Here is a 19,886-nt window from a genome sequence, read left to right as displayed (position 1 = left end):
GCATTTTTTCCAATTACGAAAACCGCTTTGCAAGTAGAAAATTCTTAAAAAAAAAAAATAATAAAAAAAATAACAGAGAAATACCGAATAAAAACTACAAATGTTTTGTATCCAGATGCTTTCGTAGATAGAGTTTCTAGGTGCGGCCCACGGCTACACCGAGTTACTTGTATTTGGCCCGCCTGTAAAAAAGGTTGCACACCCTGCTGTAGAATATTATATTTTTTGTTGTGCCAAAATCGACTAAATTTTTGTTTCCAGTTTATATTTTGGGCAACCCCTATACCCTGCATTGTGATTTCTTCTGCAATTTGGGCATTTGATGCTACTGTTGCATGCTTCATATTTATGATGTCCTTCACTTCGTGCACAGTGCAAGGCACTTCTGCAAAATGTTTCTAGGTGACCGTATCGGTGGTAATTAAAACAACGAGTTGGTGGAGGATTATAAATTATCGTTCGAAAGTTAAGATGGCTATTTTAACTAACGAAAGCAAAATATGGGTATCAAACTGCAAGAGTACGGATCTACTCTTAGCCAGTCTATTATTTGTTTTCTGCAAGCGCCTGACATAAACAACTTGTTGTCCAGACAGTGATTCAAGAGTTTTTTGATTACTCAAATCATCACAGATGTCACTTATTACCCCACGAACCAGATTGTTTTACTGAAATAACTCTGTTTCGACTGGAATATTTTGCTGTTTCCTAAGGGTTCAAATTCTAAAAGAATTTTCACTTGCTTTTCATTTGCGCACTCAATTTTCAGGTTTCCGGTATGTAATACTTTAATTTCTACAAAGGACCCGATTTTCCCTAATATATTACTATGAATAAGATTTGGTTTAAAAAAGCGAAGGTTTGTTTCAATACCTTTCAGCACCACAAATTTATTGATTTCAACGGAGGCTTTTCCTGGGGCGCCATTCACTAAACTTCGTAAAAAGTCGGGTTTACGATCTCGTAACTGTGTCTCTCAGAATCGTGATAGCGAAATCTCGTTAAATGCGATTCACCAAAGACCTCGTTAGCACTTGACGCACGGTTAATGTATACTCTCAAAATCTTACGCTCGTTCGCAGTTGAACAAAATTCACTGACTGGTCACTCAGCCGTATCAGTTATCGCCGCCATCGGGTCGAGCGTGTATCGCTACTTTCTTTTTTGCAGCCTGCGTTTTGTTCATATAGCAGCGCCGTAATCTAGACTGACGGATACATGGAATGAATACAATAAAATGAGTGAGTTTCCAAAGTACCGTTTTGATGTTAGTACCGTACCATACCTAATTGCAGCTTTGAGTTAGTCCGTGTAGCTGTATTCAAGTATTGCAGTGAAACAGTATATGATTCCATCAGAGTAGGTATATATTGCAGTAAGAGCGGTCGCTTCAACTTTAATGTTATTTTCATCTTGCAGATTATCGAGTGTAACTAGTATATAAGGTACCATACCGTAATTACTATGTCAGTGAAAACGAAAAGGGCAAACGTGCTTTTCACCTGATGAGATTGAGGCACTAGTTTCTGGGGTTTCACAACACCGTGAACAAGTTTTGGGGCTTACTCTCAGAGTGTTACTACACAAACCAAAAGAGCAGCATGGAGAGATATTTCGAACAAGGTGTGTACAAATGCCAAAAGTTGCTAATGTAGATCACAGTTATTGATACGTTGAAAGTGCAATTGCAGGATAGCAGAGCTTTTAATCAAATTTATTATCATTTATCATATATTTACTATTTTCTTCATAGGTGAATTCAGTCAATATTACAGGGAGTATTAGAACCGATAGCCAGATAGAACACAAGTGGTACGACATGGAGTCGAATGCCAAAAAGAGGGTCTCTTTGTACAGGAAAGATTTAAAAAAAACTGGAGGAGGTACAATTACTGCAAAACCACCTACAGAGATGGACTACAGGATAATAGCCCTTATGGGAAATGAGTCAGTTGAGGGCATACCAGGTGCTGCAGCAATCGAAAACTGGCTTTGTATGTTGAAATTTCAAAAATACGTTATACAAAAAATATTGTAGCATATCAATGATTATTGAGCATATGATTTATTTTCTTAGGTCATGCTGAAACATCCTCACTTTCGATGCAAATTTCTCAAGTCAAATCAGGTGACACGTACGAAGGATCATCAAGTAAGTCATGTACCTTTAATCAGTTAATCACTATTGCTGCTAACGACATATAACCCTTATCAATACCTATTTTGATTTTACAGGTCCAATAATTGCATCTTCGCAACCATTTGCGTTTGCAGAACATGAAGACCAAGGCACTGGTATGTATAATTTTATATTGTGCCCTAATTACACAATGAAATTTAACCTGCCTTTTTTTTTCTCTGATAATAGCAAAAAACCAATATTTGTTCCTAGGGGGTGCGCTTCCATACACTTCATATATTGAAAGTGAAACTTCCTGTCATGACCATTCTGCATCGTCTACAGTCAGCAGCAAAAGAAGCAAAAGAAAAAGAAGACGCTGCGATGACGAGGCGAGTGACATTGTCACAATCCAAAGAGAAACAAGAGAGCAATGCTCAAATATATGGACACGAAAACTATTTGCAATAATTGCATCACGCTGTTAAACCGGCAAATATTTTTCGCATTGATGAAACCGCGACCACCATAATTCATAACATGTTGAACACTATTGGAAAGATTGTAATGCTTCTTTATTAGCATATTGATGTTGTTTACCGCAGAACTGTAATGAAAAAAGGCTAAAAGATGAGCATAAACATTGCAGCTGTGCAAGCGTACAAAAAAATGAAATAAGTTAATTTGACTGCAAATGCAGTAAGAGTAAACATGTGAATAAACTTGATATGATTTGGCACATACCTACGTCATTGACTCATTAAAATAGTAGAGGACATTATAAACTTGTGCAGATGCTGACATATGATCAGATTACCCACAGAAAAATCATCTGTCATAAGTGTCTTTGAAATAAATCCAGCGATACTTACATCAGCCAGTTTTTGATGTTACACTATAAATTTAAACGAACTCAATCATTCAAAACCGGACTCACGAAAACAGCATGTTTTATGAAGTTGTTCATTGGTAAGGACCATTGGTGTTATAACTCAAAGTTTAATATGAGACTGAAGACATTGTATTCAAACCATGAAAAGTATCAGACATTGACAATGCTAGTACATTCTCCACTCCCACTTATTAGAATATGTCAATAATAGCTCTCACACATATAACATGAAAAATATTGCACTTGACGAGCTAACTCTAATGAGAATTTCAAGCTTAAATGTTTGGTGGTGGGGTTCTTCACATCAGCTCACAATTGTAGGAATGGTTTCACGCTCAGCAGCTATCAAATTATCACATCTGCAAATAACAATGTATTGATTTTAAAATGAAGTGAATAATAATAAATTATATTTGATAAAACTGAACAGATTACAGCATCATAAAAAATGTACACAATACATAAGACAAACTGGGGTATAGTTTGATTTTGATAAAAAAAAATAAAAAAAAAATTTCTCACTGCCAAATAATACTTTACATTTATTAGATGAGATTGTCACATATAAAGGTTGGGTTTTATGTGTGAGATGACAAAAGTATATTTCTCGTTGCAACAGTGTCATTTTATTTTCCTCAACAATATGAAAAAAACACATTTAAAATACTTCTGTATCAGAGATCATATTATCCTTACCTGTTGGTAGTTCCACATTGCAAAGAAGCATTGAGTTTTCCCTTTTTTCCACACGCACTGAAACTGCATCATGATCAGAGTAGAACACATTGTAAACTTGTGCAGATACTGACATGTGATCAGATTTCCTCCAGAAAATGTGATCGATATCCCTTGAACCTCTAGTAGTCTTGCTTTCTGTCAAACACAGCAAGGAGTATTTTGATGATAACACTTCCATTTCTGCAGTTGACTTGTTGAAATCACCAATGATTAAATCCGGTACTGTTTGAGAATTGAACCATGATAAGAACGAATCAGACATCATATACAAAGCAGTTCCTGGTGGGAAATATACGAAACAGCAAATTAGATCATCTATATTGGCCATGATCCACTGAATTGCGTCATTTCCAGAGTTGTATATTGAATATCTGATATTACTTTTTGAATAAAGAAGCAATCCTTTTCCATTTGTCTGAATAAGTCCATCAAGTCTTTCTAAGATGTTGAAATTTTCCAAGTAGTAATTTGGACCAGAATCCGATGGCCTAAGCCAGGTTTCTGCAATGCATAGAACTGTTGAATCTAATAAATTGAAGTCAGATTTCAAATCATTAATGTGTTTTCTAAGAGATGAGATATTCAAGTATGAAATTGAAATTTCTTTTTTGTGTGTCTTTATTCGTAATGGTGTTTCACAATAATCATATAGTTTGCTCCGAAGTCTTTTCATTTCTTGTGACACTTGTGCACTGATTCTGATGTAACTTTCGTTGAAATTCTTTAAGTGCAAATGATTGCTTGATCTTATTCTGGTTATCGCAACATAAAAAAGACCATTTTCAACTGTGCGTCTCTTACCATCCATCGATATGATTGCCCCATCAAGTGTCTGCCCCTGCGCTTTATGAACTGTCAAAGCAAAACACAAACGTAATGGTATTTGTCGACGACTTACAGTTTTTTTCTTGTATAAAAAATTGCATTTCAAATGCACAATAGGCACAGAGAAGTTGTCTGGCCTCTGCAAACGGGTTTTATTTCGAATAGTATTTCCGACAGCTGGATCATCAAATTTTACCCACACGACCATACTGTTAGTATTTTCTAAATGTTGCACGACTCCCCGTACTCCGTTTGTAAGACCACATTTGGTATCAACATTGCATGTGACCATAACTGGACAACCAACCTTTAGTTGAAGACATCTGGAAAGACCTGCTGTTCTAGAAAGAGGCAAGGAAGAAGGTATGTCACACTTCTCCATAGTATCTGCTGAAACATCAACTGAAAAAAACTCTACAACTTCACTATCAAGTGATGCTAATTTTTGGGCATTATACTGATCGACAAATGCATTTTCTTTAAAAAGCAGTGTACAAATAGTATCTTCCTGCTGACATACTGTGTGAAGTTTCTTGTTAAAGAAGTCAATGTCATTTTGAGTTTGCTTTCCTTCTCTCACTCTGTTGCAAATCTGGCAAAATTCAAGATCATTTTTTTGCCTTAATATATCCGTCAATTCGATCAGGGAAAATTTCGACCATATACTAGTAGACAAGCAACCTGCTTCTCCATGAATAGTTGGAGTACAGAAAATCCATGAATCCATTACAGGTGGAAGTTGAAATAAGTCACCTATAACTATAACTGAAACGTTCCCAAACGGAATATTACTTTTTTTTATTTCTCGCAGTCGCTGGTCAATCCATGAGAACAATGTAGCACCAACCATGCTAATTTCGTCGATGAACAAGACTTGTAAATAGAAATATTTTCGCATATAGCTGTTCAATTTATCATTTGAAAGTTTGCAATATGACCTGGTACTTCCTAACATTGGGATGCCAAAGGCTGAATGTATAGTTGAGCCGTTAACATTAAGCTGCACAACCAGTAGGTGCAACCACAAGCCACCTGATTTCTTCCGGATCCACATTTGCCCTCTGCATAAGAGTATAATCGATAGCCTGTGTAAGCACTTGAAGAGCGAATGATTTTCCTGTCCCTGCGCCACCAGAAAGAAAAACATACTTCGATTTTCTCTCATTTTCCGGAGTTTTTAAATGTGCAAGAACATCATCGAAAAACTCTCTTTGTAAAATATTTAATTTACGCAAAGAAATCAAAATGTCTTCCTTTGCATGAAGAATTCGAGGTGCAGACATCAGTCGAGTTGATATGTGATTGTTGATATCTTTCTCATCTGTTGTCTCTTCATATTCAAAATGTTCCTCAAGTTGATCCTCCGGTAGTTCATTCAAAATGTTATTCACGAGATGTTCGAACGAAGCATTTTCTTCGAAATGACGCAACTGCTGCAAAATGGTCGTTTTTCTCTTGTCACAAAGCATGTTGGTATTGCCCAAATCAACAGACTCATTTCGCCAAGGAACAAAAAGGATACAAAGTGCAAAGGATTCTTCAGCAGCAGTCTTGTAATGGCGAAAGTACTTCAAAACTGCTTCCTTCCTACGTTTTCTGAGGCATCCCATGTTTTCTTTCATCTGCAAAATATTTGAACGTTGTTTAGCACGATTGTTTGAATTGTGGTTAAAATTTTCGCCTTCTTCTGTTTCTGTGATGTCACCAGATATTGTACCAGGCATAATATCATAATTGGCAACAAATTCTGCAAGCGAGGTATTTTCCAATTCAATTGGCCGACATATGTAGTATTCAATGACACCATTTTTCAATACATTTTCAGTTTCAGGAAGTTCAGACCAGTTTTGCTTTAAACAAGCATACCTTTTCTGCATCGGAGACGTGGGAATGAATTTAGTTATCCTTGATGAAGCTGCCAAAGGGATGCTCAGAGCGCGATACGCAGCTTCTTGTGCTGACACCTCTCTGTGATGTGTCCAACAATTGCCTAAAGATCGCAAACGCTCCTTCATTGTGCTTCCGGAAGTTTTGGCTTCTTCATTCAGTTCGTTCAGTAGTTTTGACATACCACTTTCATTCTTATTTATATAAGATAATACGTAATTAGCACAAGCATACTCATCAACAATAAATTGAATATCCATGTTAGCTTGATGTAGCCTGAGAATATTCGGATTATAATTATTAACAAAAGCCTCTGATGTCTTTCTATCTAAAAAAATTGCTGCTTCGCCTTTAATAGATGTTTTTATGGCATTTATATACGTTTCTTCGTCAACGTCACATAATTTTAAAAAATCTGTAAATGAAACTTCAGTATCATTAGAATTTTGTAGTAGGTCACACAGCTTTTCCTGGAGTTTATTCCTAATTCTTCTGAATTTTCTGATATCTGCATCGGAGGTGGAATCGGGTATGCCTGATAAAAGCATTGTTTGTGGCAAAGGTAATCTTGGATAGAAAAATCTACAAGTACCGGCATTATTGCCTTTCAAACAGGTAGATGTGTGATGATGTACTTGTAGTGCAGTGACGAGCTTGTATAGTTCAGGATCATTTTGTGCATCAGGAATAGAGCAACTGATAATCTTCTCTGTGTATTGGACAATGGTATCATTATCGTTATTGCCGATGTCTAACCATATTAAGCCATGGACATGTGGCGAGCCTCTTGCCTGAAATTCAACTCGATAAAAATGGTCTTTAACTGCGCAAAGCAATGGTTTACATGGCGATTTGACAAACTTGAGGACCTCTGTAACACGATGATGAAAATACAAAGCTGTGGTAACTGGGTCATCTTGTATGAGTTTCATTTTTTCCGTATATGATAAACCGAGGGCAGATTCTTCAGACAGATCTTTTTTGAACTTTGCACGATGTAATATTTGCCAAAGCTCTGACCACCTTGTTTCGGCTGCACTAAGAGTGAAAAATATATGAGGTTTCCCTAATTGTCTGACCATTGCAAAAACATCCTTTTTCTTGTTCTGCCAATATGCAGGAGTACCTCTGATAGTTTTGTATGCATTGAATGCAGCATCGGAATTAATAAGGTTTTCCAAACCACCTTTTTCATGAATATGCTGTTTTGTATAAACACCTCTGGTGAGCATCTGCCGCAAATAAACAGATTGTACCCCACGAATCTGAAGAATTTCTTTCACATATTGGCACCAAAAAAGGTAGGTCAAATCCCGAAACCTTCCATCCACATTTCTTAATCTGCAATTTATATAGTTCGTGAAAGAGCATGGCATCTCTCTTGCTGAGTGATAACCTCCACACCCGAAAGGAAAAAACTTCGGAAAGCTCTCTTCTTCTTGTGTCTTACTTATGGGATCAAAAAAATTTGTAGGCGCATTCGCCTCGGCAGGTGCAATTATAATAGTGCTGTGTAAAGAATCCGCCATTCTGTGGATGACTGTGTCCGCAGCAGCCAAAGGCCCATTCACAGGTTGCATGCAACTGTCTAAGACACACCCACCTTGCACCTCCATTTCATCACCTGATGTAACTGGTGATTCTGATTTGCATACATCCACTGGGTCTTCAATAACTAATTGTACACGGCTGGCTGAGGCAGAATTGTTTAGCAATCTATTTCCAATTGGAACAGGATTGGAACCCCGAATATAATTTTCATTCATTTCTACAATTTCAGAACCAGGAGAATCAATATTATCATTGTGTGCAAAAGGGTCTATTTCATGAACGTTAATGTTACCATTAAGCTCAATTTTTCTATAGAGATCATTGTGTACTTTGAGCCATGTAAGACCCTTTAAAACATTGTATATATTGGACATGCGGAACTTATAATATCCAGTGTATTTTAACCTTCTTTTCAACTGAATCGGGTGAAAATGATTGTCATTGACACATCTGGGAAGTACCGACACTGTTTTTTGAACCTCTGAAGGCACATTAATTACAGGACCTTTAATCCTTTTTTGTCCCATCACAAGGTTTCCTATTTTTGCAAAAAGAATTTGCAATTTCAGCAAATGCTCATCAATTGTTGACAAACAAGATAACTCGTCAGGTATGGCATCTAGAGACAATGAATTAGCAATAGCCATTGGCGGCATTTTGCCCTTGTTTAAATATGTTACACAATATGAACATATCCATTCAACTCCATCAAAGGATTCCATGCTGGAAAGACATTGGTCCACTTTTTCAAGGTTCTTGAAGCGGACCATATTAACTTGTTTTACAGCCTTTTTGAAAAGTAGCCGTGCACAACAAACACAAACGTATACTGGTCCTTGTAGCAATGCTTGACGGGCATGCTGAAAAGCTGCCAAATAGGATTTATTAACGACTTTAGCAAGTTGATACTGTTTTTGTCCAGAATTGAAGTCAGAAGTAAACTTTCTTTGTTTGAGATGAATTAGTTTTAAATGTTTGTGGGTGTACAATACCCTTCTCCTAAATTCCAAGTTTGTGTAAGGTAATGAACGAAGTGTTTGTCTATGTAGGTTGAGATTTCTTGCGTTCACATAGCGATACTTCTCCTGGATGAAACATAGGTTATCAAGCTTGGCAAAATTGTAAAACATCTGTTTCTGTGGCCATTTCTTTTGACGATAATATTCTATTCTTTTTTTCCTAATTGTGAGAGCATTCCTGTGATTATATTTCGTTTGTTTTTGTCTGATTGTAGCAACATTAATGTCATTGTACAATGCTTGTTTTTTTCTAATAGTCCCAGCATTGATCATATTATACAAGGCTTGTTTTTTTCTAATGGTCCCAGCATTATTAGCATCATAGATTGCTTGCTTTTTTCTAATGGCACCAGCATTGACCACATTATACAACGCTTGTTTTTTTTTAATGGTCCCAGCATTATTAGCATCATAGATTGCTTGCTTTTTTCTAATGGCACCAGCATTGACCACATTATACAATGCTTGCTTTTTTCTAATGGCACCAGCATTGACCACATTATACAATGCTTGTTTTTTTTAATGGTCCTAGCATTATTAGCATCATAGATTGCTTGTTTTTTTCTAATAGTCCCAGCATTGATCATATTATACAACGCTTGTTTTTTTTTAATGGTCCTAGCATTATTAGCATCATAGATTGCTTGCTTTTTTCTAATGGCACCAGCATTGACCACATTATACAACGCTTGTTTTTTTTTAATGGTCCCAGCATTATTAGCATCATAAATTGCTTGCTTTTTTCTAATGGCACCAGCATTGACCACATTATACAATGCTTGCTTTTTTCTAATGGCACCAGCATTGACCACATTATACAATGCTTGCTTTTTTCTAATGGCACCAGCATTGATCATATTATACAACGCTTGTTTTTTTTTAATGGTCCTAGCATTATTAGCATCATAGATTGCTTGCTTTTTTCTAATGGCACCAGCATTGACCACATTATACAACGTTCGTTTTTTTCTAATGGTCCCAGCATTATTAGCATCATAGATTGCTTGCTTTTTTCTAATAGTTCCAGCATTTTTCTGATAATACAATGCCTTTTTTGTTTTAATTGTTCCAGCTTTTTGAATATTGTGTTGACGTCGATGTCTTTTCATAGTGTCACATGTTTGAAATAAAATTTCTACAGTCGTTATATTGTTGTCTGAATTGTTTGTCGCACATCCACTATTCTCATCAACAGGTAGCAGAGAAGAGTCAAAGGAATGGTCTGAGGAAACGTCTGTCAGTGACTTCTCAGGAGCATCAAACATCTTGAAATATTTCCCTTGATTTGAGTTGCTTGCCACATTTTCGGCATACTCTCCAGAAAGGCACTGTTGCGAAGCAGCAAATGAACAGTCTGAAAGGGAGTATGTGTTTGATACCAAGTAATCATGAATTTGTGATGTTGGAGGTGTATCATAAATCAATGGATCCAATAGCACATCAGTTTTCACAAAACACAGTGTACATGCATCTGACCGACATTCTACATTTTCTGTGCCAGACCAGGTTACAACCGAATCACAGTATTTGAAGAACTCATTTCCAGATAAACAGTATGAAACATAATGACCAGACTGAATAGTCGATCCTTCGTGAGATACAACACCAAGAAGTTTATATTTGTTTCCTTCTAATTCGAGATTAGAAAAATACCGCAGCGTATTAACATTTTTTTTATGCTCATGATCAACTCTGCAAATTGCAATAAATAAAACAGAAGGCAATGTTCTATATGAATAATTAACACATTTGAGAGAATTGCATTTGTGACATATTTCTTCTTGATGGTTTAAAATGTCTTGGAAATTTTCTCCCTGATTGAAATTGAAAATGTTAAATGTCATTGCACTGAGGATACGAGAATATTCACCACAGCAACACCGTTCAAAAAGGGATGCTGAGAAAAGGCACATAGAACGGAGGGTATTAGCAACTTCATTATGGTACCTAATTTGGTCATCTGTAATCTTAGATAAAATCATGCTCAGAAATTCAGCAGCATCAAACATTTCAAATGGCCTAGCATGGAAATCGTGAACAAACAGAGAAAATTCATATGCTGAAATACGTCTTGTTGCTTTAGCTGGTGAATATAGCATTCTGCGTCTTAGAGATATCAGCTTGCAGAAATTACATACTTGTGTTATTGAGCACAAGCGAAAATCATGTTGTACATGAAGTGGAAGCCGAACCAATATTTGTAACACACTGTTAACCCAGCAAATATTCTTTGTATTGGTAAGACCTCGGCCACCATATTTCAGAACATGTTGAACACTATTGGAAAGGTTATAATGCTTCTTTCTTGGCATATTTATGTTGTTTACAGCAGAACTGTAACAAAAAAGCAAAAAGATGAGTGATATGCTGGCCACTTAAACTAATCAAATCCATGCTTCCGAAAACAAATAACTAACTAATCCCATACAGCCATACCAGACTTGGACTGGTACCTTACCGGTAACCAGACAAGAGGCTGTGGTTTGCAATATGGTTAAGCCGTTCTATAGGCCTTCCTCTCCATCGGGATAATTATGTAAATCTTATCCTTTTTGTAAAGTCTGAAACAGCGAAAAATTAGAAAGGCATAGCAGCTGTGCAGACATGCTGGCTCATTACAAAAACTTAATTTCAATGCAGGCACACACTCTAAACAAATTAATGCAACTAGTACAGTAATACTGTACTAGTCTACCGATATCGTATCTGTACAGCTGTACCGGTACGTACGGTACCGTAACGGACTACGGTACCGGTAAGACGGTACGTAAACCTGTAAACGGTACCGGTACCGGTACGTGCCGTACAGGCCACAGGGGCTGTCATAGCTTTCCCAGCTATCGTACCGGTACCGGTATCACTTTCGCTTAACACGGGACCAGTACCGGTACCGGTAGTTTAACTTAACCTCAAAAACCTTTCGAGTTTATTGAGAAATAATTTGAAATACCAATTGATAACAGTAAATACCGCAGTCAACAAATATATGGTCACCAAGCGAAGCTGTAGTAATAGTCAACTAGCTAAGAAGTTATCGCAAACGAACATTGATTGATTGATTGAACACCGAGCGAAACAGTACCGGTACCGGTAGTTTAACTTAACCTCAAAAACCTTTCGAGTTTATTGAGAAATAATTTGAAATACCAACTGATAACAGTAAATACCGCAGTCAACAAATATATGGTCACCAAGCGAAGCTGTAGTAATAGTCAACTAGCTAAGAAGTTATCGCAAACCGTTGCATTGCTGCATTGCGGGTACCGGTAACCCCAAACATCTCGATTCCCCATAAACAACTCTTAGCGGAGCAAGAATTACGATCGCTTCTCAGTTGATATGCCTTCGCACAATCGCCACAAGGTGTCACTATTTTTTATTCTGATCACTTCTTTGAACACAAAAAACGAATCTCTCGAATTCCACAGGAAATTTTAAAATAAATAAAAGTAATAGCCTTCTGGAGAAAAATTTTATCTTCAACCACTGAAAATTTCAAAGCAATTGGTCCAGTATTCGAAGAGAAAAGCGACTTTTTAAAAACGTGTCAAAGAACAAGAACAAGAACAACAAGAACAAGAACAAGAACAACAACAACATAATATTGAAACGATCGTTATGTCCACTACGTGTCCAATAAAAGAACTACTGCATAGTTTGGTAGACTCTCACAAGAAAATGGAAAAAAGTCTGGCAAAAATTGCTGAAAAATATTGTGACTCAAAAATATAGTGACTCAAAATTGTAGTACCTGTACCTTGTATATGGGGTGATCCATAAGTGGGCAGGCTGCCAAAAAACTTGATTAATACTGTCAAACTACATTTGGTTCTCTCTGTTGAATTAAATACATATTGTTACTTGGAAATTCCCACGAAATGAGTAGGCGATAAGAAATGTGCTGGCTTATTGCTCCTACCATAATCGTGCATCAGTCAGTCTGCCAAACATTAAATCGCATTCGAATATTTTGATGGAGCACAACAGTGGGAGAGACCCTCCTATAGCAAGCAATACGAAACTGACAGTATCACTTTCGAGATATGTGAGACTAGACTATTATTCAAAGTGGTTTCTTTATTGCAATAAAACATAGCAACAAAATGATAAAATACAGCTCTGGCGTAGATGTTGACATAATTAATTTTGAAAGCTGCTGAACATAAATTTTTCAAAAAGTAACACTAGGGCTTGACCATGTCATCATCTTCCGGAATTTCTTGCTTCTTGCAAGTCACTAGATTCAGATATCTCAATGGAGTTTTTTATTCAACTTAATTTTTACACCCACAGTTTGATGTTGAGAAATAAAGATCTTTGGCCTGTCCTGTTTCATGGGAAGGGCTCATTTTAAAATTCCGGCTAGGTCTTATTTTTGGGTTTCTTATTTATGTGTTTTCCCAAAAATAAGACCTAGCCGGAATTTTAAAATGAGCCCTTCCCATGAAACAGGACAGGCCAAAGATCTTTATTTCTCAACATCAAACTGTGGGTGTAAAAATTAAGTTGAATAAAAAACTCCATTGAAATATCTGAATCTAGTGACTTGCAAGAAATTCCGGAAGATGATGAATGACATGGTCAAGCCCAAGTGTTACTTTTTAAAAAATTTATGTTCAGCAGCTTTTAAAATTAAAGTGTGTTATTTATAAGTAAACGATTTTGAGTTTTCATATTTTGTATACTCTCCAACGCAAAATTTAATACCGGTACTTAAAAATTGAAAAAGGAACGCAAAATTGAGACTCATTTATTTTCTTAAAGAAATTTGAAGACTTAATTTCACGTTACTTTTTCAACATGTATAGGGGGATTATGACTCGCTGCCAGGGAGTTGTCAAAAACTTGATACAACCTGGAAATTGGCGAATAGCGTGACGTCATCATTGATTCCGCCATCCCCTTGCGACAAGTCTATCAAACATTTCAGAAAGATGTGTCAATATTAATATGGTCACTCCCAGCTCAGTTAAGGGCTTGGTTGGGGCTGCTTATGTCACAATCATTGAATGACGAAGTGTTCCAAATATTCAAATTTGATATTGTGACACAAACAGCCCCAACCAAGCTGAGAGTGGCCATATTCAAATCGACTCGATCTGAAATGTACATGACACATGTCGCAAGGGTATGAGGTAATCTGTGGTGACGTCACGCTTGTCACCAATTTCATGTGTATTAAGTTTTTGACAACACCCTTACTGCAAGCACACAAAAATTTTGACGATACACTAACTAAAACTTGAAACTATGGCCGAACGCACGGACTCTGCAGTGGGTTCGAAATCATCTTGTGCTGCAGTGTCATCTGTGTCTGGTACAGGGTAAATTCTCCCATTGGAAGGCAGAGGAACATTATTTCTCCTGCACATATTGTGTAGAATAACACAGCATACTATAATTTTCGCAACTTTCAATGGTGTATAGCACAATTTGCCCCCGGTATGATCAAGAATACGCCACCTTTGCTTCAACACTCCAAATGCTCTGAAACAAAATGCAGTCATTTATCTCTGATGCGGCATTTAACATACAATTTTGAAATGCAACATAATATTTTATTGTGTACATTGTGTAAATTTTCTGTCTAGCTGTTTGGTTGGAAATACTTGGGAGTAAGTATGGTCATTAAGATTTGTTTATTTGCTATCTGCTATAAAAGGCATAATATTAATTTATGAATAAACTTACTTTTCGATAATCACTCTTGTCTTTTTGTGTGCAATATTATATCTTTCAGCGGCTGTCCCATTGGGATTTGATATTGGTGTCATCAACCATTTTTTAATGGATATCCACTGTCCCCAAGCAGCAAGCTGTTACCAAATTGGCCACTTTCGAATTTGTCATATATGTTGAATTGTTGTAATATGAACGAATCATGACTCGAGCCAGGCCATTTGACCACAATGTCTGTGAAGATCATATTTTCATCGCAGATTGCCTGCAATTGAGACAAGATGAAATAAATAAAATGTAAAAGCAGTTTTATAAAGGAAGAGTTGAATAACATTAGTGATTCTAAAGATCTCGCCCACAGAAAACAATGAAACATTATTGAAATATAAGCATGCTCACCTGTACATTCAAGGAATGAAAATTCTTTCGACAAATGTAAAGATGTTCGTTGGCAGCAGGAGCAATAATGGGCACATGGGTCCCGTCGATAGCACCAATAACATTTGGAAACTTGCTTATATTATAGAAGTTCATTTTGGTTTCAAATGGATCCTCTGGCATATGTATAAAATCATTTGCAAGCTCACCTAGGGCATTAAGAAATCTAGAAAAAACTCTACTAGCAGTTGGCTGGGAGACGTTAATAATATCCTTTGCACTAGACTGGAAGCTTCCGGAGCCTAGTAACTTCAGGCTTATTAGGACCTGCTCCTCCACCGACAGTGCACGTGAACGCCTCGTAAAGGGTGCCAGTTTTGGATGTAATAGTTGGCACAACTCTGTTATTAATTTTTTATTGAGTCTATAGTCCTCTATTAAGGTCCTTTCACCTGCATCTAGCGGATTTTTCTTTCTTATACGATATGGAGAGATTGTTGGGGCTTTTCTTCTGCAAGCTTCAATATAAGCAGCCATTTTTGAATCTGTGTTTATAATAACGCTAGAATAAACAAAAACAATAAAAACAATGAATTTAACAATCTCTGAATCTCAACCCTAGTTTACTCTGTAAATGCGGCAGATATCCCACAGCTAAGTTACCGACACTAGACTACATACACGCTTACCCGAGTAAGGCCTTTTGATACTATGCCAATTTTTACAAAGTATGCTAACGTCTAAACGACACTATTTTAACTTGAATCACTGCCGAGAGCAATACGAACTGTTAACGAGGCGAAGATTGTTCTCGTTTGCTAGCGAGCTCTTCAGCGAGTTAAAGAAGTTTGCTGAATACCATTTCTCGGTAAAATGAGAGAAGAAGGCACTTTACGAGACGTCTCATTTGGCGCCAAAAAAATTCTCTCGAATAACTTCTCTCGAATATTTACGAAGCTCTGTGAATACCATTTTTGCTTTTTACGAGAGAGTCGGCGCTTAACTAACACGTTAGACGGTAACGAAGCTTTGTGAATGGGGCCCCTGATGTCATATCATTTAGTTTTTTTTACATGAAATCTCAGAGTCAATAGGGTCTTTTGCCTTCCTCTTTGAAGAAATGTCAACCCCCTTTGCTTGCTCCCAAACCATTGACTTCGACGCAATCACTGTTAGGAGGCTGAGATAATGGCATTTTATGCCTATTAGCAATAACGTTTTACCTTAATTATTTAAGTAAATTTCGAGTCCTGTTTGAATATATCCAAAAAATGAAAAGTAAACACTTGCTAGTTGTATGTCCAAATCCGGAGAAAATCCCACTCGAAGAAGCCCATCCGCGGGCCACGCTCTCTTGAGAGAACTGACGATCGGTATTCCTTGAAGTTCAACATTCCCAATGGCGAATTACCCATACCAGGAAACGCTAGCCGTACCCCACTCGATTTTACAATCAGCAGAATAGTGTTAAGCTTATTTCTAACTTACCGACTGCACCTATCTCTTTTTTTATGTCATTTTCACTTTGATATTAACAGTATACGTACATAGTGGATGTTACGGTAATGATGGTTTCTAGTTTTCAAAAGCTTATTCTGTCTTGTTCAAGGTCGGACCATGCCGTTTACAGTTCCAGAGGTCCTTAGCATTAAAGTCCAATAAAGAAACGATATTATATCAATTAAACTAGTGTACTAGCTGGTATTAAAGAAGCTGTTTCTTATTCATTACTAATTGAGACCAAATTATGATCAATAATCATGATATGTTTTGGAAATAGTTCCTATGACTACGAAAATTTATGGAAAGATTTGAAGTGATATATTTGAGAACGAAAAATAAGTAAAAAGTTTTTTAACCAATATTAAATCTTCAGGTGTCTGGAACACGAATTGTTTAATTAAGTTGTGAGGCGCATTGTAAATTTAATTATGGAAATTTCCGCATTGCCCTTTTTCCGTTTGCTCGTGCTATTTTTGTTTAATGATTTATCCAGTTCTGGTGTATGGTGTTTTTAATTCAAAGTTAATAGTTTTATGTTGAATTTGCAGATCCATTTCCTGTGTTGAACAAACAAGACAATGGAGTCTGAAGCATTTCACAAATTTGCTCAAGTTGCCTCAACTACTAAAGCCGAAATTGTGCAGTTTCTCGACTGCAATCTATCAACTGCTAAGCTGAATGCTTTTGCAAAAGGATCCACTAATTCCAGCGTAAAAGTAAGAAATTGGAATGTTGTTGTTAAAAATTTTAAAGTTTTATTGCTTTTAAACATTTCATTGTTATTTTGTTATTAAAAACGATTGCAGGACATCCACTACTTAATCCAAACTACCGACGGTTATCAGTTTTCTCGAAAACATGACAAAAACTACGTTATCCATTATATTGATTAGGCTGGAATTATCAATTTTTGAAAATCGCGAAGTGCGAGGAGATTTACTTTCCGAGTTGGCATATATTGGGTATTTCGAAGTAAGTTCGCAATTGGTATTTTGAAGCTTGTTATGCAGCAATAAATAGGGTGTCAATATATCGCATGCGTCAAGCGAGACGAATTTTCAATTTATGAGCAACCGTGGTAACGGTAGGAGTAGATGATGTTTTTTTTGTTGATAAATGTCATGAAAAAATATTAGCACAAATGATGAATTAATTTAACCCTTTATTAGACGCAAATTAGGGGCAAAGAAAATAACTGAAAATGTTACTATTTGAGGCGGGTGTACTTTGATATTGCAACCTTTACTGATACTTTTAAATTCATTCAACTGAGTCAAAATTTTAACTGAAATGATGATTACCGTGAAAAAATGCAGGATTATGGATTATTTGCTTCAAATAATGTATTGTTAGTTGAAGAGTGTAAATAAACTCAGGTATATGCAATGATATTTAAACCACGCTTAATTTTTGGATTTTCGTGAATACTTGGATAAGACCTGTATGATCAAAATCGACGATGAATAAAAATAATTCCCAGGAATAAATATTAGCAGAACCGTAGCAGTAAAATTGCCCCCCCCCCCCTCCCTCCGTTGAATAGAGTTGATAGCCATCTTGAAATACAAGCAGGAAAAATCTCAGTTGAATCATTTTCTTTTTAAGCTAATACACTTTCAAACCGGAAACATCAATTTGATTAAATATTTGCATGCTAGAGAAAGATTCATAAATAAATTTTAGGGAACAGATCTAGAATTTGAGAATTTTCTCAATAGTTTGCACCATCTGAATGTCACGTGGTATCTAGGCCACAATCCTATATTTAATTGGTAAATGCAACAATTTTATCAATATTTCTGATTCTATATTGGCTTGTTCTATGTATAACAATTCAAAGAGCATTTTTAGAATATTTTGTCAATTCACTTTAAAAAAGCATTAAGTACAAAATGGGATACAGTCAAAATGCTAAAATAAATAAGACTCAAATGTTTGGATAATTGATTTTTCATCAGCTATTGTTATTCAGCTTAAGGCATGTGCGTTAATTGAGATTGCCTCCATTTTAAACCTAAAAAAGTGGAAATAGCTCAAAGTGTTAACCCTTTTTTATCGTCTCATGCCTGATCATGTCGCATATACTTTGCTAAAATGTTGAACAAGCCGTATGCGTACTCAGTTGTCTTGATTATACCCTTTCCATTAGAACGTCCATAAAGAAATACGCTTTAATTCATTTATTTTTTATTCATATAGCTACTAATTCACCTCAGCAATGGTTATCTGTCAGCACACACTTATCAAGATAGCCAACCTTCACGAATTCAACGTATAAGTAAGTCAAACTTTGAAATAAACAAGGAGCCGGCATTGAAAATTTACAACAAGTGTGTCACATTTAACGAATTTACAATGTAGTGCTTTTTTACAATGTCCAGTCAAGGTATTTTTGGAACCAAAACTCTAAATTACATTTCTCACACAAATGTTGCCTAATATACAATACAGGGAGATATGTTTACTTTAGTATATTAACTAGACGTACAAATTTGATTCCAGAAATAAATGATTTAAATAAATTTTACAGGACCAAATATAAATTTTGAAACATCGAAGAAATATGAATATGGTTTTCGAGATTTTATTCGATCAATTTACTTGTATTCTTCATAGATTAACAAATATTATTTTTATGTTTAAGAAAAATCAATTGGACGTATTTTAAAAAGAGGGAGAAATTAAGAAAAATCTACGGATGGATAGGTGGTGTCAAAAATATGAAGGGAAAACTTAATTGATTGTAAATATTGGGCACAATGTCGAGAAATTGTTGGAATTCAAATATTTCTCCCAGAATTGTGTATGATATTAATAGATGTTCCTGACGAATGATCTACTAATATTGAGTAATATGTAACATTAAAAATTCAAGATGTGTAGAAATAGCCTTTGAATATTTTATAAATTACACCATCGTTTGTTTTCGATAAACATTACATTCATAATCAGAAACAGGCAGATTTGAAACTGAATGTTCGATCAAATATGATATATTTGTTTGGGTATTTTCATTGGCAACTTTCGATTATGTTCAATATTGTTAGAACATGATTATGGTTTTGAGTTATATATGTATGATTTGTGAAATATGATGATTATATGGAGTAGGAGAAATATTATCTTTATAATAATATGTTTATTTTATTTTTGAATCTGTAAATGTTCCGCGACATTCCAGAAAAACGAAAAAAAAAAAAATTCTGTAATTTTGTGATATAATGCAATGTGCTTTTATTAATTAGTATCACCGAGATTTAATACTGGGTATGCTGAACAAAATTAAAAATATTAC

The 19,886-nt window shown here is 35.9% G+C and overlaps 2 protein-coding genes and 1 long non-coding RNA gene across 3 annotated transcripts; 1 reads left to right on the top strand and 2 right to left on the bottom strand.

Annotated features, from left to right (window-relative positions):
- Positions 1-1,127: 1,127 nt before the first annotated feature.
- LOC120326476 (uncharacterized) lies at positions 1,128-2,607 on the top strand. Its single transcript, XM_039392779.2, has 4 exons — positions 1,128-1,241; positions 2,078-2,152; positions 2,236-2,295; positions 2,393-2,607. Exons 1-4 carry the CDS (start codon positions 1,238-1,240, stop codon positions 2,605-2,607), a joined length of 354 nt encoding a protein of 117 aa, XP_039248713.2. The 5' UTR covers positions 1,128-1,237.
- A 385-nt stretch (positions 2,608-2,992) lies between these two features.
- On the bottom strand, positions 2,993-3,979 carry LOC120333084 (uncharacterized). The gene is made up of 2 exons (XR_013479858.1): positions 3,708-3,979; positions 2,993-3,370 (listed from the first exon to the last, which is right to left on the bottom strand). It is a non-coding gene; the product is annotated as an uncharacterized LOC120333084 (long non-coding RNA).
- An 81-nt stretch (positions 3,980-4,060) lies between these two features.
- LOC144431183 (ATP-dependent DNA helicase PIF1-like) lies at positions 4,061-5,424 on the bottom strand. The gene is made up of 2 exons (XM_078119003.1): positions 4,131-5,424; positions 4,061-4,083 (listed from the first exon to the last, which is right to left on the bottom strand). The coding sequence occupies exons 1-2, from the start codon at positions 5,422-5,424 to the stop codon at positions 4,061-4,063; spliced, it is 1,317 nt and encodes a 438-aa protein (XP_077975129.1).
- Between the last annotated feature and the right edge of the window lie 14,462 nt (positions 5,425-19,886).

Source organism: Styela clava, chromosome 2 (genome assembly GCF_964204865.1).
Source record: "Styela clava chromosome 2, kaStyClav1.hap1.2, whole genome shotgun sequence".
Lineage (NCBI taxonomy): Eukaryota > Metazoa > Chordata > Ascidiacea > Stolidobranchia > Styelidae > Styela > Styela clava.
The sequence above is the reverse complement of the archived record's forward strand: the minus strand, read 5'-3'. Positions and strand labels throughout refer to the sequence as shown.